The sequence below is a fragment of the Phaethon aethereus genome, assembly GCF_964289735.1.
Source record: "Phaethon aethereus genome assembly, chromosome: Z".
Lineage (NCBI taxonomy): Eukaryota > Metazoa > Chordata > Aves > Phaethontiformes > Phaethontidae > Phaethon > Phaethon aethereus.
In genome coordinates, this window is record NC_138577.1 from 18,505,473 (window position 1) to 18,526,121 (window position 20,649).

A 20,649-nucleotide genomic window follows, 5' to 3' on the forward strand; every position below is an offset into this window, starting at 1 on the left:
GTAGTAAATAGAAAACAGAAAAGTTAAGGTGAAATGGCTTGCCAAAGTCATGCAGTATAACAGTAAAAGAGATGGGAGTAGATCTTGATGCCACACTTTCCACCAGTCCACTGTCTGCTGGACTAAGCTGCAGCAGCCTTATTGGATGACCTTAGCTGACAGTGTTTCTTCTTAGATTTGTGAACCTGGGCTAGCATCAAACCGCAAATTATGTTCTCACTGGAGAGTTAGCATTTTAAAACTATCTAAACACAATGTCACCAGAAAGAAATGATATCACATAGCTTTTGATATAAAGATTATTATTGATTATAAAGCAACAGAGCTGGCAAAACCTAGGGCTTCATCTCAGTGTTGAGTTGGTGGAACCAGTGGTACTTGTAAATCATACTCAGGAAAAGCCAGCTGGTTGCTGATGAGTTTTTGGTGGAAGGACGGTGACATCTAGTGGTATTACTCTTCGCGCTGCCCGTTGCATTCTGTCTCGAAGTGTGTTTCAGTAGTACGGCGACATATTATTTTACATATTTAATTAATTCACTTTTTGAAAGTTTTAATACTTTATGCAGTATCAACGTTTCACCAAACACTGTGGCCTCTGAGCTTTTCAAACATAATCGCCCCGTTTGTCATTATACTGAAAAACAAATGCTGTCATAAAGGAGTGATTCAGCAGTCTGCAGAATAAAGCTGTATCATAAAACATTTTGCAAGTATTGTGATAATAATTTAAATTTTTCTTTCTGAATTCATGACTTAAGTTCAAGTGTTACTTTCATCAGAATAACGTCATGGACTCTGTTTCAGTAGGGATTTAGCTCCAGGGAGTATCCCTCCTAAAAAAAGCGTTGAGAAAGGATGGAACAAATAATCCTTTAGGTGCTTTTGTCTCTCTGGTTTGGTAATTAGTATATTCCAGATGCCTAACTGCAACAGCTGAAATTAGGCGAGATGAGACATACTAAAATGACTTTGATGCTTCTCTCTCATTCAAAGTCAATGAAGTCAAATCTGTTCAGTCATTGAAAGAACTGCTGGAAATGTGTCTTTAAGAGCAGTTTGGACAATGAAAGATAAAAGATACGGGTATGCAGAGGAACCAAAGTAATATCTAGAACAGAAAAATAACCAGTGCCAGGGCTTATTTTTATTGCTGGAGCTCAGACACATGAATTACTAATCACTTGGACCAGCCCATGATTGTGGCCAGCTGGGCCCACCCAGGTAGTTGCTGGGCATGTGCAGGGGACACTCCCAACAAGCTGCGTTGGGCCCCTTGGCTTGCGAACTGAGACAGGTTCATCGTATGGAGGTACGCTGTTCCATGCCAGTTGCTTTACTAGTACAGATGTAGCCTCTTATTCTAATGTGAGATGGACTGGTGAGATGCTCTCCAAACACAATAGTGGAGTGCTTATAATATTTGTGATGCATCTTGAAAATGCAACAATGAAGAGAATTTCTAAAAAAATTCAGCATGCACTGACTCCATCCTCCTTTGTCTTCACCTTTAGCTAACCCAGTATCAGGTTCCCAAGTAGATTTGCTATTACATGTGATATGTAGTATAGGCCATTTTGTAGTCCATACAAATTTATGGCAGTGACTGTACTCAGGCTATTGCAACCTAGAGAGGCTGGAGACACAGGCTGACAGGAACCTTCTGAAGCTGAACAAAGACTTGGGACAGAATAACCCCCATGCATCTGTACAGGTGGGATACTGACTAGTTGGAGAGCAGCTTTGCAAGAAACTGTGCTGAGGGTCTTGATGGGGCAATAAATTCAGCATGAGCCAGCAATGTGCCCTAGCCACCAGCAGAAGGCCCACCAGTACCCCAGGTTGTATGAACAGGAGGGCAACCAGAGGGCTGAGAGAAGTCATTCTTCCCTTTTGGCACATGTGAGACTGAATCTGGAGTACTGTGTCCACTTTTGGACTCCCTAGTAAAAGAAGGACATTGACTAACTGAAGTGAATTTAGTGGAGGACCATTGTGGAGGGATGTTCGCTGGCTGCAGCACTTGCCTCGTCAGAAGAGGCTGAGGGACCATGACTTCTTCAGCTTGGAAAAAGGAAGGCTCAGGAAAGATCTGATTGCTGTCTTCAGGTACCTAATGGGAGTGCTTAGAGAATACAGAGCCAGACTTTTTTTGGAGGAACACAGTAAAAGGCTGAGAGGCAACAGGCACAAGATGGAACTTGGGAAATTTTGCACTTGATATACAAAAAAAGTGTTTTTACCATGAGGATGGTTAAGCACTGGATCAGAGACCCACAGGAGCACTGGCATCTACATCCTTGGAGATATTTAAACCTTGGCTGGACACAGTGCTGGGCAACCTGACTTAATTGGCCCTGCTTTGAGTAGGAGGTTGGACTGGTGGACTCTGGCGGTGCCCTCCAGTCTGCATGCCTCTATAATGCTAAAAGAAAGCCATTTCAGAAGTCAGTAAATCAGCACTTTAAGAGTATGTAGAAAGAAAAAAAGTTCTTCAACTCTGTGCTATCCTCCTTAGATGCTTCTCACAATGGCAGAAATGGCATACAATGCAGATGGCAGGATACTCCTCATTATAGCACACTGTATCCTTCAGATCCATAACTTCCTTAAGGCTTGTGATAGCCTGAAATGAAGCTGCAAGATATGCTGCAAGGCCTACATTTTTGCCTGCTGGTGAGAAGCAGCTCACTTGTGAAGCCGGAGAAATACAGAGAATATACTAGAGATACAGTCTGTTGAGGGACATGTCTTTGGGTTTTGACGGGTATTGGAAAGTGCTTTTTTCCTACCTGTACTTTTCACTTTCTGAGAGTTAGAATGATCTTTTGGCTGTCTAAAATAAGTGTCTAAGTTGGTAAAACAGAGCTCACAACAGAGCACATTTAGGAAATCAGTGGTTTGTTTTTTTTAAAGCAGCAGAGAAATACTTGATCATCAGCCCTCATTTGCCAGAAGAAGTCTATGGGTTAATTATTGGACTTGAAGTTAGGTTTCCAATTTTCCACTTAAATTGCATGAAAACATTTGGTGTCTTTGATACTAGAAGAAAAGAGAAAGTAAGTGGAATGCCCGCTGTTCAGATTCCACCATCATGACTCCTTTTAAGAAAAAACATAAACACATGCCACCTCAGTAATACCGTATTATAATAGTATTTATATACATTAGCTTTCTTCTCCAACAGCAGTGTTCTTCACCCAGTCCTTCATCTTCAAACTAAGCCGAGTCTACTCATCAGTCTTCCCTTTGTGTGATCTTTGGAATACTATAGCCGACTCTACAGATTTTCTCATAAAAGTGTACCTCTTTCATCAGACTAATATTGTAATTGTGCAAATGACAAAGTCTCTTACTGCAAATGTTTGAATTGTCACTCAGCTATCACATCATAATCCAAACAGCTCCATCCGCCTTTCAAAATGACAGTATATTATTTCTTCTAGACAGTCAACTTCTGTTTCTTTCACTTTACTCACTAATTTCACAATAAAGATTTTTCAATTAGCACTAAGTTGTCTCAAAGAGTAAGGGTTAAAATTAAAGGGAAGCTTTGGTCAGAAACACATTTTTCCCCTCCACTTCCATAGTTCTGTAACAAAGGTGCTTTGATTTTGCTTTGAAGAAGAGGGGGAGGGTGGTGTGATCTTTGATCTATAGACAAACATAGGCAATTTTAGCCTGAAAGGAATTTGTCTGAGAAACTACATTAAAATAGGAGTTGAAACATAATGCAAACTTAATTCTAATTGGTGCTGTTTGGAGTGCTGTGTAGTTCTAGAAGCACTTTAAATTTTGAAGGATGCATAATGGAAGACTTCAGCCTGTCATGTGCATTTTATATTCCTATAAAGTTATTTGGAAATCATATAAGAAACATGTTTTTTTCCACAGATTTCAATTAGTAAAGATGACAATGGCTTTTGTCATACTGCATGTATCTATGCTATGAGTTGCTTTAAATTACCATCTTGCAGCTGCTATTGTAACATATGATCTGTTTTAAAATAAGCTAAAGACATAAGTAATAAAATAATGAACATTTTTTCAACAGTTAAGATTGTGTCTATTACAGTATGTGGAATTTTATACGGAGCATACAGTCCCACTGATGTTACCTAAGCTGGCCAATGCTCTAGAATGTACATAAAACAAAAAATCTGTAAACATAGAAATCTAATCTGAATGAAGAAGCTGACAGCCCCTCTTTAGCCATTAAGTCAGAAAGAGACACTGGAAGTATGAATGTGACACTGGCTTTTTCTCCAATGAATATCCAATATCACGCTCGCTCTTCAGAGTATAATGAACTTTTAAACTTTTAAAATGTCTTCTAAAGAGAGCTGGGCCAATAAGAGGGTGAAAAGATCTTCTGGAGAGATCTATTCCTTCCAGTTTTGAAATACTCTGTACATATTGAGTTGGTCTGTTAACCTTGTCAATAAAAAGGCAGGCTCCACTACTAGTCAGACCTTGAGGTAGGCATGCGAAGGCAAGGCAGTGTCCTAACTAAGTTCTTTTGTGGACCTAGCCCTGAGTCACAAACAAAACATGGCTACTCAGGGAATTAAATCTTAACTGGTTAAACCTGGAGATATTCCTGTTTAGTTGAAATCTGGTTCTCATCCTCCAAGATGAGTACCAAGAAGGGATATGCCCTGTCCAAAATCTGTCCCCAGATTGAGAGACATTGGCTGAGACTGCAGCTTCTGCAAAAATTTTTAAATAAAACTGAACTGGTTAGAAGAGTAATTTGAAAGGCAAATTGTCTGCCTTGTACCATTAACCTAATAATAGAGTGTTGGTCCTCTCTACAACCTAACATACTGAGAAGTACATTACCAAATGAAGAGCCACTTGGTTTATGATGCAGGGGTAGGATGTGATGTTTAGTACAATGGAGCATCAGTCTTACTCCCAGGTCTTGAGATACTATTACAAGAGGAATACCTGATATTGATTAGTAAGTTTGTTTTTCACAGCTCTAGAGACTCTTTTCACTATGAACTTTCCAGAACTGACTTCTAACCTGTTTTCTGTTGTACCTTTGGACTATCTACGAGAACTGGAATGGTACATCATCAATCCTCAGCATGTCCTTAGATGTGCCAAGGGTCTGCCATCACTGCTCTAGAATCAAACTACAGTATCTTTTGTTACTTAGCCTACAACAAAACATGTCTAGCTTCTGGCTCCCTTTTGAGGTTTCTTAAATTGAAGGGCTTCAATCTCACTGTTACGTCCATTCTCTGCCTTATAAAGTAAGGTCTCCGAGAAGGTGCATGATGCCAGCACCACGGCACAGGTATGGAAGAAATGGCTTAGCAGGTGTGAGGACTGAACCCTTTCTTGGTGGCTGGAGATCTGGCAGCGACTCCCATGGGACACAGCACAATCCCACCATGGCCAGGTGAAGCAGACTCAGACCTCACATCTCCTGCTGGGCCTTGGATAAGATATGTCTCCACTGTGTGATCCCTGTGATCCCATCTGGACTGTGCCTGCACTTGGGGTGTAGGTTACTGAAAAAGTGTGTGCACTTAAGAAGCATCTAAGGTGGTCGTATATAGGAGATACCCAGCCTGCCCAGTAATTAATGTCTATGCAATCTCATCTCTAAGTGAGTACATTCAAGGTACTTTCTCTCATTACTGAGTTTCAGAAAAAGAATAATTTCTATGTCATCTCTCCCTGTAGAGTAGGTTCAATCAGGTGAACCGCACTAGTTTCTGAACTACTTTTGGGCTTCCAACTAGCTCTCTCCAATGACCTTCACATTGGAATGGAGATGCAGGGCTATTTTTTTCTAGTTTCAATTTTAGAGATTTATTTTGAGGCTATGGCATTTGCTTTAGCATTTGTATTGAACATTTTAGGAGGCAGGGTATGAGTTTTCTAATCCAGGCTCTCTTACGCAATCATTTAATCAACATAAAGATGCCCTGGGTTTATAGATTTAGGATAATTTGGATATTGCAGAGGGATTATCTCAGAAAAAAAGGAAAACAGATCCTTTTTGAACTGCTGGATTGCTTTTTCAAACCAAGAGATCTATGGCTAGATAATATATTTTTATTAAAAGCTTATGACAGAGCTGTCAGCAAAGCATGCCAGTACCTTCAAGCAGACTGCCTATTGGGCCCTTTTATCCAAGCCCTTGAAGCTCCTAGGTCAAGATGAATGATACTACAATGTACACAAAGCAAGTAAAATTGACCTGTGACCAGAACATCAGTAGATAGTTCAGGGATTTTAAGTGTAGGTTAAAGCACAGCATTGGTTCCTGACACTTCTTATCTAATGTTATAGTCAGTATCAGGGTGCAGGCATTAAAGCCTTTGAATAAAGTACGGAAAATAAAAATGGTCCTTTAAATATTCACTTACTTCATCACTTATATTCAGTTTCTGTATTGAACTTCTTGAGGGTTTAAAATATCCTATGCAAAAGTTGTTCAAAGTGTTGTGCAGCTGTAAGGCAGGCAATTCTGATTTGACAACATGATGAAAAGTGTTTTTAACAGTGGTAAAATGTTAGTAACCCTGGTTTAGGTAATACAGTCCCTTGTATGAAAGTGGGAACAGCCTGGTCACATATCCCTGAGACATGCAAAACTGGAGGAAATGCAAGAAAGGGCTGTTAAGATGATCAGGGAAATGGAGATCTGTCTGTGTGAGGAGCTTGTTTAGTCTCTGTCAATGAGGACTGAGAGGTGATATGACTGGCCTCTATCAATATTTTAGAAGGCAAACATTGGAGAGGGAAAAAAGCTAATTAAAGGACAATGTTGGCACAACAACAAGCAGGTATAAATTGACCATGAATACATTTAAGCATGAAACGAGAAGCGTATTACTAACCACCAAAGGAAACAAGTCTTGAAACTGGAGATGCAACAGCAAAATGCCCAAGAACAGTAACAGTGATTTTCCGTAACAGTTTACGTAAGTTTATGACATGGCTGTCTGTGATCACAAGGGAAAAGGTTCAATAACTCTAACTTGGCCACATTTGGCCAGTGTCATTTATCAACCAAGGGAGAAACAGGCTTCCAGATGCACTTGGAGACTGTAGTATGTGGGATGAGGAAAAGGAGAGACATTGCCCCCTAAATGGTCAGTCATCTGATCTTGTCCCTTCACCCATAACTTCCTCTCCCACCCCCAGTCAGTCTGAATGTTTGAGAGAGTTGAGACAATACAGAAATGCCATGGAAATACAGAAAAATAAAATCTAAAAATACTGGGAGTCATCAAGTTAAAAAACCAAACAAAACTTCTAAGAATAGTGAATAGTAAGCTTCACCTGTCCACCAAAGAGAAATACCCTCAACTTTTCCAAGTATCTCAAAGATAAAAATGCAATAAATGGACAGTTATTGCAGTGTCACTATGCCAATTTTAGCTGATTTCCAGTTTCATAAACAAATGCCGTAACAGACCGTATTTTAGCTGAGTTGAATTCCTTTATTATAGCCAGCTTTTGCAGCTTCTGAAAAGCTGTTATTTCAGTTTGCGCTCAGCCCACTGTCCTGTAAAAATGATTCTTTCCTACAGCACAGCAGAACCGATGAGCCCAGGATTTACAGGGACAGATGCAGACGCAGTCAGGCTGACTTGTGCTCCTCATGCCCCAGGCCGAGTCATCCATGTTCAAGTTTCCAGGTTTTGTCAATAAATTATCTCACATTCCTGTTACACTTCTTGGGTTGTGCAAAATCCTTTGTCCTTAGTAGGCGTTCTGTACAGAAAAGGGTTCAGTCTGTTTTTTTTATTTCAGAGATAGTTTATCCCTGTCATGTAGATTGAGTGGTCGATCTTTAAAACCAGCGGGGGGGGAGGGGGGCGTAACTATCTCCTGGAGATGGTTCAAAAATGTTGTCTTCTCGAATGAAAGCAAGCAAAGGCTCCCCGTCTGTGCAACACAAGCATTCGGTTTGAGACGTGGGCCTCCTTCTGAAGTACGGACTCGGGACTCGTACTGGGCACACAGGGACCACAGCCGGCCCAGCCCTTCGCGAAACGGCCAAAGCCATTTGCCTATTTTAGTTTATTTCTGACAAGCGCCGAGCTCGCGGCGACGCCCGGCACTTCCGGCCGCCTCGCACTGTGCATCCTGGGAGTTGTAGTTCACGTCTCCGTGGCGCTCCTACAGCGCATGCGCAGAAGCTGCGCCGCGCCGCGGGGCAGATCGGGGCGATCCAGCGACGCCACTCCACAAAAGCCACGCCCCTTCCTGTCCCGGCAGCGCTCTCTCTCTCGGAGAAGCTTGGCGATTGGAAGGCTGGCTCGCTCGCGTGGTTTCCAGCCGCCAATCAGATTTTCCACTTGCTGAACACTGCCCTTCCGCTGTCTTGCAGCTCTGCGAAATGGCGGCGTCCAGAGGGCGGCGGCTGCTGTGGCACGGCCGGTGTTGGTTCTCGCAGGCTGAATCCGCTGTCCCCCCGCAAGCGCCCGACTCGCTCTACCCGCCCATAGTGGCTTCTGCCACGGCGAAGAGCAAAGCGGCCAAGCGGCGGCGCCTGGAACGTTTCAACCAGCGGGTGCACGCCGCGGCCTCGATTGAGGAGAAACTGCGGCTCTACGGGCAGCTGCAGCGGCCCAAGTACATGCTTTACCCGCAGACCTTCGCCCTCAACGCCGACCGCTGGTACCGGAGCTTCACCAAGACCGTGTTCGTGCCGGGGCTGCCTCCGAGAGCGGCGTCCGCAGCCGCCAAAGCCCCGGGAGCGGTGGCGCCGGAGAGCGCGGCGGGAATGGCACCCGAGGCCGCCAAAGCCCCGGAACCGGGGACCGAGGCACCAGAGGCTGTGAAAACGCCAGAGCCCGCGGCGGGAGCGGCGCCGTACCTCGATATGAGCGAGCTGCGCTCCCTCGCCTGCGACGCCCTCCTGCAGGAGAGCTTCTACCAGAATAAAAAGCGGCCGTTTCTCTACCGCTATCAGGATCACACGCCCGGCCCGTTCCTTACGCAGCTCGTTTCCACCCTCGCCGCTTTCTTGTGCGGTCGCAACCCGCTGCTGGCTGCCTCCTCCCTTGGTGTGGAACGGGGGTGGGAGGGAGGGGGAAGTCGGAACCCTGGGGCGCTGGGACTGGTCTCTGAACTCGGCAGGAGGGTGGCAGGTGTAGCTGAGTTCACCTCCTTTCCATCGTCGCACGTGGTGTGCGTGGATTTTGATTTTTCTGTTTTACTGCACCTGCAGGACATGGATTGGGAGGGTTTTAAATGCAAAGGGGCAATCTGTTTTTCTCTATCCCTCTGTTCTGTTTCAGATCTAAAACCTGAGGTTAACTATTACTGGCATCATGGTGAGGAAGTTGTTGTTCATGGACATCGAAAGGGTAGAGTTGATCCTGTGCGATTTCAGATAGATGATAAACCACACGTCCAGATCCGTGTACCAAAGCAACTTCCAGAGGTGTGGATATTTTCAACAGCAAATTAATTACGTGTATTTCCACTTAGGTTTCTGACAGTCACTGAAACCAGGCAGTAGGTGCTATGCCGAGGACCCGGTTAATTAGGCATGTAGCACACTTGTGCATTTTTCAAGTAGTAAGGCACTTACTGTGTTGTTGGTAACTGCTTTGTACATATTGAGCAGTCTTCTGAACTTCAAGTTGGTCATCTTTGTGCTTTAGATAAAATGCGTGTTGTTACATTTAATTAAATGGAGTTTTTAACTTTATGTAAGTGGAGGCAAGAATAAGAAATGTGGTGTAGAATGTTCTGTGCTCAGTGGAGGAGAATGAGAGAAATGAAGGAGAAGCAGGTGTAATCTGAATGTGAGCGTTGTTACCTGTTAGTACTGCTTAACAGTTTTCTTGAATGCTCAGTTTTCTGGAAGCTGATTCCATATTCTAATCTGTTTCTTGTAGGTTTATACAATGGTAATTTTGTAGCCTGTGAGAGTCTCTGTTGCCCAGTGACCACCACAACAGAAAACTGCTCCACGTTTTTTAAATGCTGAACTTTCCTTGCTAACTTAATTGCACAATTTGATTAGGTTAGTACTGTCAGCTGTTACAAACCTTGGCATTTTGGAAGAACTGTCTAGGCAATTACAAATTTTACATAGTGCAAAACACTGAATGCCTGTAAACTCACTCTGCTGATTCAAGTTAGTTCATTGGCTGTTGCTAGAAATGTTTTTGCTCATCTTCTACTGAAGCGGATTGTGGTTTTGAAGATGGTACCCGTGGCAGCTTCGTTAGCACTGTTTCACACAATGTTTTTTGTATATTGCAGAAAATTCAGACATCAACATAAAATTTGTGTACTAGCACTCATCACAAGACAAGAAGTTCTGTTGCAAAAAATGAATTTCAGTTAAAGTTATACATATATGGTGTATATAAGCAAGACTTACACCTTCTGCTGTCTGACCAGAAAGTGGCATATTATGTGAGGCCTGATGTCAGAAACGTGACTTACGTCATGGCTTTTCTTTCTTCTATTTCCTTCAAGATTGTACCACTGGAGTCAGATCTTGGAGATGTTCCCGTTATTGATCATAAACCATCCAAACTGCCGTTGTTCAAAAGGCAGTATGAAAACAAGGTATATATAGGTAAGAGTTTCTAGTGCTGAAATGTTAACTACTTTTTTTGTGTAAAAAATCAAAACAACAACAACAACAAAAAAAACCCAAAACAAACACTAGCTCCTGACATTTCTCCTCCCATCAGCAGAAAAAAAATTTGTATATTTATGCATATAACTATACTATATAAACATATATAATACATAAGTCTCTGTTGAGATTCTATGTCAGCTAGGCAGTGGGGAGTAGCATCCTCCTGTACATATGGTACTCTGTCCAGATCTGCTTGAAAGAGTTGGATTGAATAGAAAATTAGTAGAAAACTGGCTTTGAATTTTGATAAATCCTCTCAGGGACATACTAGTATGTGAACTCTTGCCTTTTGGAGTTGGGCAAGCCCTCCAGTCTCACTCAGGAATGGAAGAATCTCAACATAACAGATCTACAGTAGAGGTTCTAACCTCCTGTTGTTTGGAATCTGATAGTAAAGGCATGTTTGTTTGCATAATGAAGAGTGTTCTTTGACTGACTTTCAATTTTTTTCATTTTGGGGAACACAGGATCAAAGGTAGCAGATCCGTGCTGTTATGGACACACACAGTTTCATCTTATTCCTGATAAACTAAAACGGGAGAGGTTCGTAAGAGCATGTCTTGAGGATCAGATTGAAGTTCTTTATCGAGCTAATGGTATTGCAAGTCTCTTTGCCTGGACAGCAGCACAAGCAATGTATCAAGGTGAGACGGTCAACTTGATAAATTCTTCCTGGTGATGAATGCCTACTGTAGAGTTCCCTAACATTTTCTCCCCACCACCTTTTCTCATGCTTTTTCTTCTGAAGACCATCCTTTTAAGTAGGTCTTTGTTTATTATTTTTTTCTAAAACAATTATGTTGCTTAGCCCCTTGTTTCAGAAATGCCAATTCTATGAAACTACAACTGGTGAAAGAAAAATGTCAGCAGCCTTACTTTAGGATTTTATGTCTCTGTTTGTCTAAAAATCCTGGAAGTCCTGCATAAATAGACCAGATCAGTCTTTTGCTTATGCACATAAATGTTATCTAGTGTTACTGGAAGATACCTGCTGGTTTGTAGTTTCACTTGTGAAACAACACATGCAAGAAAATGCTTTGACTATGATGTATATTGCTGGATTTGCATCAACTTTTTTATGAAATGGCATGTTAGAAAGCTGGACTTTTTTACGGACATAAAACATTGAAGTCAAGTAAGTCGTGGCTTCAAAGCTGGTTATAGTTCTGAGCACATTATAAGGCAGCATCAATTCAAATCTCTAAAGTTTTTTCTTTGTAACAGTTTCCAGTGGTGTTCATTGCACATAATACCAAGTATCTTTTAAGAATATTATTGTGTGTGCTAGCACACATGCATAAATATGTAAAGAAAATATTTTTAAAATACTGTTAATGCTCAGCAGAGGTTGTTTGAAGCACTAATGCTTACTGACATAGTGTTCTTGGTGTAGTCTGTCTGGTTACTATAATCAGTTATGCTCATGCATACATACGCATGCATCTATCATGAAATGTATTAACTGCCCTGTGAGAAGCATGGAATAGTTGAAAGACATTTCCCCTTGGATCACTTGCAGGACTTGACTGATCAGTGTCAGGTTTTTATCAGTCAGCAATATGGAACTGTGTACAAAATGCAAATATGCCACTGTGTCCCTGATTTAAGGAAATATCCTTAAACTGGTGGTTGCATTTTAGTTAGTCGGTATGAAGGATGGTTGTGTTGCTAAAGCAGACAGCCCTTTTTCCCCTACTAAGTGGCTGCTGCAATTCCCAGTATTTTTCCGTATTTCAGTATTGAGGTTTAGGTGTGTGTGCTGATAGGTGTTTTGAGTCCTGTGCAACTAGCATTGTTTCTTTATTTTGTAGGATTCTGGAGTGAAGCAGATGTGACCCATCCTTTTGTGTCGCAGGCAGTAGTGACTGATGGAAAATACTTTGCTTTCTTTTGTTATCAGCTAAATACTTTAGCACTAACTGCAGAAACTATTCAAAATAACCCTCGGAAAAATATCTGTTGGGGTACAGACAGTAAGCCATTGTATGACGTTGTGGAAGACGGTAGTGTGAAAGGCTTTAATGACGAAGTTCTGCTTCAGTTGGTTCGTTTTCTGTTAAACAGACCAAAAGAGTTGTAATTCATTAAACAATAAACTATTCCTGTTTATGTGCCTGAACTTCATTGTAACTCCATGAAGTATGGGCTTGAATATGCTTTGTTCTTAGTCAAATATTTGTCTAGCAAACACTATGTACATCTTTTATGGTATTTGGGTCTTATTTCTTCATTTTAAATGTATGATACTGTACGCTGAAAAATAAATGTCTAGAATACCTTAATGTCTTTTATATATTTACTGTTAGAAGTGTATTGCACTAATTGAGTCATGTGAATACTTTCTTTTAGCAGATCCATAGCTCTATGTTGAAATATCACAGCAAAGTATGAATTCATATGACCATCTGAGCACTAGGTAACTGCTCTCTTGATATTCAGAACCAGTGAAAAATTTCTAATTTTGTGTCTGAAAAGAAATTAGTTGCCTTAAATGCTTACTCATTCTAAAGAGAAAGTGAGCTCAGAATAAGTGTTTCTTAAAAGTGAATGGTTGGTAATTCAGTTACATAGTGAGGAAAATTTTTAGACATTGAGCAGTAGTATAAACAATGAAACTTGCTTCCAAAGATTCTGTTATGAACACGCATACACATTTTTAAGCTTTCACCTCATGAGCCATGGAGAGAACTCTCTCCTTTTAGCTTGGGACCTTGATTTCAGCTGTAGACGTATTGATGTTTTCATTACTAATATTTGCATGTCTTAGGACTGTTTTTAGTAGATCACTGCTGAGCCCAAACCATGAATAGGATCTGTGATTAATAAGATACAAGATGTAAGGACTGTTTAGGGATATTTACTTACCAGCAAAGTATATTGGTTTTTGAGGTAATTAAACATGCCTAGAATTCTACGTAGTTCCGTACACTATGACTGACCTTTTGGAATTTTCCAGGGTTCTGTTAAGAGTCAAGTAGGTTGTTTTTAAAGACAGAGTGCTGAATCATATGTGACTCTTGTTGAAATACTTCCCTGCACATTCTTCAGCCTGAGCCATTGGGTATCCTGCTTCCTTTTGTAAACCAGCTTACAGAGAATTTTGCTAATGAAAGATGAGGTAGTTGTAAAGTCTTGTTTGATTGGTACTTTGCTATGTTGGAATGAACTATAATTGCCACTTTCTCCACCAGCAGAGGATAATCTAGATAAATAAGATGTGGATGAGTACTGGTTTCTTTTTAACAGAAGTAAGAAGTCCTTAAGTGCTCTTTTTGTCTTAACAATGCTTGAATATTAATAGTCCTGATCACTGCTGACCCTTGGATTAAATGAATGTTGCATGTAGGAACAGAAGATAAACTGCTGGGTGGGCATGTTGATTATAGAGAATGACCTGTGACACTGCTTAAAAGTGCGTTATTGATACTTACTTTCTGGTGTGATAAAGGGGTAATGCAAAATGAATGGAAGTATACTCAAAAAAACGGTTGGGGATTCTCGCCCTGCAGACAGTCTTTACAGTTGGTGCAATACGGTATTGCTTTCAGCTTGAAACTTTGTAAGTTGCATACACGTAGTGGCTGTGGAAAGCTGACATGTAAGGTCAAAGAAACTCCTGCTCTCAGGGTAAAAAAAAAACCTCTGATTTTTCTCTGATTCAGCCTTTTGTCTATCTTGAGGCTTCAGCTGCAGTAGAGCAAGTTCAAAGATGACCTTTTTTTCCTTTCTGCAGCATTACTAGTGACTGAAATGTCACTGTAGATGTGTAACCTGGTAGAAGAACCCAGTGTTGGAGTGAGGGAGGAAGGCTTAGCAAGAGCTGGCTATTTTCTAATTGCGAAGTACCAACTTCAGCTTTCTGCAGCTGTCTCAAAAGGCAAGGGATACCATGGAAAAGCAGCAGGTGGCACTGTTTTATCTTTTACCGAGGGAAAAAATCATCGTTCTGCTTTTTTGTCACTGACTGGCAAAGTTGAGACATCATAATGTACAGTTTTCTACAGCAATCTTTCATCTTTTACTCATCTGTTCAGGGTGTTTAATGCTGCCTTACAATGATAAAGTAAAAAGAAAGCTCTTTTCCTTTTAAAGATTGTATCGCTATGAAGTGTTTAAAGATAGAAAGCTTAGAAGCTGCAGCATTCCTATCCTTGAGCTTTGCTCAGCAGAAACCTCCCATGATTCTACTCCTTTAAGTCTTGTGGGAGCATCATTCTTTAGCATTCTATTTTGTCAAGTTTGCTGATTAAAAGAAAAAAGGTGATTCAAAGAACACAGGAGGGAAATATCCAGGTATGGATCCTTTTTCCTGTAGTAATTTCTGCTTAGGCCTATCGGAGTATATCACAATTGAAGCATATCATAAGGCAAAACCTTATTTTTAGATTTGGCTTTACATAATGGAAGTATTTTTTCTAAGACTGAACTATTTTGCTTAGAACTTGCATCATCTTCAAGTGAAGATCTATGAAGTGAAGATCTCATCTTCAGAAATTCTACCTGTACTGCTGTTTTAGGTTATGCGACTACAAGTGGTGACTTGGAATGGAACTGCCTAAGCAGCCTTTCCCAAAATTAAAGCAGAAAGGAGGAGGTGGGAAGAATCCAAAACTTTCTTATAGCTATATAGGATTATGTTGCACCAGGTTGTTGGCATAGCTAGTTTTGTTTCCTTTCAGACGGGAGAAATAGCTTCAATATTTATAGTATCTGCTTGGTCATGTAGAAGTCTCTTCTGTACTCGGGTTTTCTGTCATTGGAGAAGGCACCTGGTCCTTTTATTTCAAAAGCAGATGAAGGTTTCCTTGTTCTGGGGCTCCAGTGAGGGTTTTTTTCCTGAGGTAAGAACAACTCTTGGAGTTGGCTGTTGGTGAGAGAGTCTGTCTGGCCTACTGGCTCTGTAAAGACCACACATACTATCAGGGTATCTAAGGGAAGTAAGTGGCTTTCCAGTGCATCCTATGCTAAAATGAGCCGTCTTCAACCAGTAGCATAACCAAAGTGCACCAGGTAGGAGACCTATGAAGTTTGCATTGAATTAGCACTAAGCCTGTTCTGGTGAAAAAGTATAATGTCCTGTGGATCAAAACTGAGTTTAATAAACATAGCCTCATGAAAACTGGCAGAAAAGATTGCATAAGAACTGCTTTTTCATGGAGGAAGAAACTTACCAAGTGGGTAAAAGTGTCAAGCTAAATGGAACATCAACAAGCTGACAATGAAGACCATGAAGTAAGTTAGCAGTGACAAAACTTAAGGTAGCATCAAAACCAGACTGGTTGCAAACAATGTGTGACTCTGCATACATTATATTCTAGTCGTGTACCAGAACCCCACTGAGGCAAGACCTTCGAGAAATACAAGTTGAGAATCCTACAAAAACATCAATTAGAAATGTATATAATAGCTAATATGAAGTCCTGTGTGTCTTGGACCAGGGAACAGCAGATGTGAGACAGGGTGGGGTTTTTTTCACATTCTCTGTCTTCCTACAAGAGTGTCATTCCCACCAAAAGCAATAAAGCCAGCCACTATGAATTAAAACATAACAAAGAGCTGACAAAGAAAAAACAGGTAATTGCTGAGGGATGAGTGTTCCTGTGATTCTGTTATCAAAATTTACACTGGTATTCCTGGATAATGCTGAGTAGTGGTAGAGTGAAATCCCACAACGGGTCTGAGATTGGTAGGGGAAAAGAGGTACCTGCTCCCCCTCTTTTGCTACTGTGAAAGGATGGCAAGTGCAAAGTAATATGGCATTTGACACTCTAATACAGGCTGAGGTTATACCAAGAGCATGACAGAAATGAGAAGTTGCTCAGCCAGGATTTGGTTTGAGACGTTTGTCAGGTGGATTGTTGGGGGGGAATTCCTGTCAGAGCTGATAATCTTGTGGCTGGTTAGCCACAGGAGAGGCTATTATATTATAGTATTAAGCCCATCCTGTTCTGATTCTGGAAATTCTGGACCATGACCTGTTGGAGGCCAGTAATGGTTACAGGGATTCTGTTGCAGCCCTTTTCTAGTATACTGACAAATTATTTAAAGTTTACCCAGTTTATTTTACCATTTTATATGGTAAAATAAATTTTCAGAAGTGAGTTTCTTGGAAGACTTGGCTGTCCTACAACTAGAAATAGGCTAAGAAGACTGACAAGCTACAAGGAGTTAGTGTATGTACTGTACTAATACATTTATTAATGCATGTTGTGATATGAGGGGCGGAAGTTGCGAACCTCACTACATCCTCCTACAGGAGCAGGAGTTTAGAATTAAAGGGATTATTCATATCTAATTGAGAGCAAAGGAAGGCAGTCTAAAGTCTGCCATGTTATTTAGCCTGCTAACTAACCCCTTGGTCTTGAAGATGGAGTTTGAAGATGTGAGGTTAACAATTGTTTCCTCAACTTTAAAAATGATCTGGGTGGGCCACTTACCACCAGTAACAAATGCCCCATGAGAAGTTCACAGAATCATTAAGGTTGGAAAGGACCTTCGAGATCATCAAGTCCAACTGTTAACACCACCATGCCCCCTAAACCATGTCCCAAAGCGCCACATCCACACGTTTTTTGAATACTTCCACCACCTTCCTGCGCAGCCTGTTCCAATGCTTGACCACTCTCTCCGTAAAGAAATTTTTCCTTATATCCAATCTAAACCTCCCCTGTTGCAACTTGAGGCCATTTCCTCTCATCCTATCACTAGTTACTTGGGAGAAGAGACCAACACCCACCTCACCACAATCCCCTTTCAGGTAGTTGTAGAGAGCGATAAGGTCTCCTCTCAGCCTCCTCTTCTTCAGACTAAACAACCCCAGTTCCCTCAGCCGCTCCTCATAAGACTTGTGCTCCAGACCCCTCACCAGCTTCGTTGCCCTTCTTTGGACATGCTTGAGCACCTCAATGTCCTTTTTGTAGTGAGGACCGAACACAGGATTCGAGGTGCGGCCTCACCAGTGCCGAGTACAGGGGCACAATCACTTCCCTACTCCTGCTGGCCACACTGTTTCTGATACAGGCCAGGATGCTGTTGGCCTTCTTGGCCACCTGGGCACACTGCTGGCTCATGTTCAGCCAGCTGTCAACCAGCACCCCCAGGTCCCTTTCTGCCAGGCAGCTCTTCAGCCACACCTCCCCAAGCCCGTAGTGTTGCATGGGCTGGTTGTGACCCAAGTGCAGGACTTGGCACTTGGCCCTGTTAAACCTCATATAGCTGACCTTGGCCCATTGATCCAGCCTGTCCAGATTCCCCTGCAGAGCCCTCCTACCCTCCAGCAGATCAACACTTCCACCCAACTTGGTGTCATCTGCAAACTTACTGAGGGAGCACTCGATTCCCTCATCCAGATCATGGATAAAGATATTGAATAAGACCGGCCCCAGAACCGAGCCCTGGGGAACACCGCTTGTGACCGGCCACCAGCCAGATTTAACGCCATTCACCACAACTCTCTGGGCTCGGCCACCCAGCCAGTTCTTTACCCAGCGAAAAGTAAAAGTAAACCTGTCTAAGCCACAAGCCACCAGTTTCTCTAGGAGAATGCTGTGGGAGACGCTGTCAAAGGCTTTACTGTCCAGGTAGACAACACCCAGAGCGTCTCCCTCATCCACTAGGAGGGTCACCTGGTCATAGAAAGAGATCAGGTTGGTCAAGGAGGACTTGCCTTTCATGAACCCGTGCTGGCAGGGCCTGATTCCTTGGTTGTCCTTCACATGCTCTGTGAGCACTCTCAGGATGAACTGCTCCATGATCTTCGCCGGCATGGAGGTCAGGCTAACGGGTGTGTAGTTCCCTGTATCCTCCTTCTTGTACGTGGGCGTCACACTGGCAAGCCTCCAGCTGTCTGGCACTTCCCACGTTAACCAGGACTGCTGATAAATGATGGAGAGTGGCTTGGCAAGCTCCTCTGCTGGCTGCCTCAGTACTCTTGGGTGGATCCCATCAGACCCCATAGACCTGTGGATGTCCAGGTGGCTCAACAGGTCCTTAACTGTTTCCTGCTGGATTATGGGGAGTTTATTGTGGTCTCCATCCCTGTCTTCCAGCTCAGGGGGCTGAATACCCTGCTGATACCTGGACTGGCTATTAAAGACTGAGGCAAAGGCGGTATTAAGTACCTCAGCCTTGTCCTCGTCCTTGGTGACAATGTTCCCTGCCATATCCAGTAAGGGATAGAGCTTCTCTTTGCCTCTCTTTTTGTTCTTAATATATTTGTAGAAGCATTTTTTGTTATCCTTTATGACTGTGGCCAAATGGAGCTATCGCTGGGCTTTTGCCTTTCTAATTTTATCCCTGCTTGACCTAATGAGATCCTTGTACTCTTCGTGAGTTGCCTGCCCCTTCTTCCAGAGGTGATAAACTCTCCTCTTTTCCCTGAATCCCAGCAAAATCTCCCTGTTCAGCCAGGCCGGTCGCCTTCCCCGCCAGCTCTTCTTACAGCACATGGGGACCGACTGCTCCTGTGCCTTTAAGATTTCCTTCTTGAAGACTGTCCAGCCTTCCTGGACCCCTTTGTCCTTCAGGACTGTCTCCCAAGGGACTCTCTCAACCAATGACCTGAACAGGCTGAAGTCTGCCCTCTGCAAGTCCATGGTAGCAGTTTTGCTGACACCGCCCCCCTTACTTCACCAAGAATTGAGAATTCTATCATGTCATGGTCGCTAAGCCCAAGACGGCCTCCGACCACCACATCTCCCACCAGTCCTTCTCTGTTTGTAAACAGCAGGTCAAGCGAAGCACCTCCCCTGGTAGCCTTACTTATCAGTTGTGTCAGGAAGTTGTCTTCCTCACACTCCAGGAACCTCCTAGACTGTTCTCTCTCTGCTGTGTTATACTTTCAGCAGATGTCTGGTAGATTGAAGTCCCTTACAAGAACAAGGACTAGCGATTGTGAGACTTCTGCCAGTCACTTGTAGAATGTTTCATCTGCCTCTTCGTCCTGGTTGGGTGGTCTATAACAGACTCCCAGCAATATATCTGCCTCATTGGCCTTCCTCCTCATCCTTACCCATAAGCACTCAACTTGGTCTTCACAATCGTTGATTTCTATGCAATCAAAACTCTCCCTAATGTACAGAGCTACCCCACCACCTCTCCTTCCTTGCCTATCCCTTCTGAAGAGCTTATAGCCATCCACTGCAGCACCCCAGTCATGAGAATCATCGCACCATGTCTTTGGGATGGCGACAAAGTTATAGCTGTCCCACTGCACAAAGGCTTCCAGTTCCTCCTGTTTGGTGCCCATGCTGGGCCATCGATTTCACTCCCAACTCTGGCATGCCACGCCTAGGCCCATCTCATCTCAACAAAAAGGTAGTTTATTTACAACTCAAAAAATCCTTGAAGAAGGCAAAGAAGTATGGTGAAGACACTCAGCATGCTTTTTTATGTCTCTGCAGGACTAAGTGCTACCTAGCTTATGCTATAGGAATGATAAATGATTCTTCCAGACAGGTCAGGCAGCTTTATGGCATCCACTCAGCTGTATTGACCTGCAACTATCTGCAATAATTTTTAATCTATCATCTCTCTTTTTTTTTTTTAATTGTGCCTGGTTTCTGCCTAATTTGAAGGTTCTGTCTTTAGCTGAAATAGTCTTTGAGTGAACATTCATTATTTCTTCTTAGTCTTTTAGTAACTGTTTGAAGTTCAATTTATTGAACTACATCTGCTACAGAATCTTTGCTGTATTACCTCTGTCATTCCTAGGAAGTCATGCTTGATTGCATTTGTTTCTTTCCTCATGTAGCAAGAAGAGGTGATCTTAATGTGTCTCTCTTAAAGGAAATCTTTCATTTCTTTCTGCTTTTTTTCTTTCAATAAACCTGTAATCCCTTTATCACCTCTCTCAAGGGATATGATATACGATCGTTTACACTGTTGGAAGGTGTAGCTTCTAGCACTAGAGTGTCTGCTCTGCAAATGTGCATGCTTTTGTCAGTCAGATGATATTCCAGAGCAAGTTTAAATTTCAACCTCGAATTTCAGCCTGTAAAGGCTTTTTGTGTGTT

At 42.3% G+C, this 20,649-nt stretch overlaps 1 protein-coding gene across 1 annotated transcript; it reads left to right on the forward strand.

Moving 5' to 3' along the window:
- Positions 1-8,368: 8,368 nt before the first annotated feature.
- On the forward strand, positions 8,369-12,716 carry MRPS30 (mitochondrial ribosomal protein S30; the record flags this gene model as incomplete). The annotated part of the gene is made up of 5 exons (XM_082012986.1): positions 8,369-9,038; positions 9,273-9,418; positions 10,468-10,570; positions 11,104-11,280; positions 12,448-12,716. The coding sequence occupies 5 exons, from the start codon at positions 8,369-8,371 to the stop codon at positions 12,714-12,716; spliced, it is 1,365 nt and encodes a 454-aa protein (XP_081869112.1).
- Between the last annotated feature and the right edge of the window lie 7,933 nt (positions 12,717-20,649).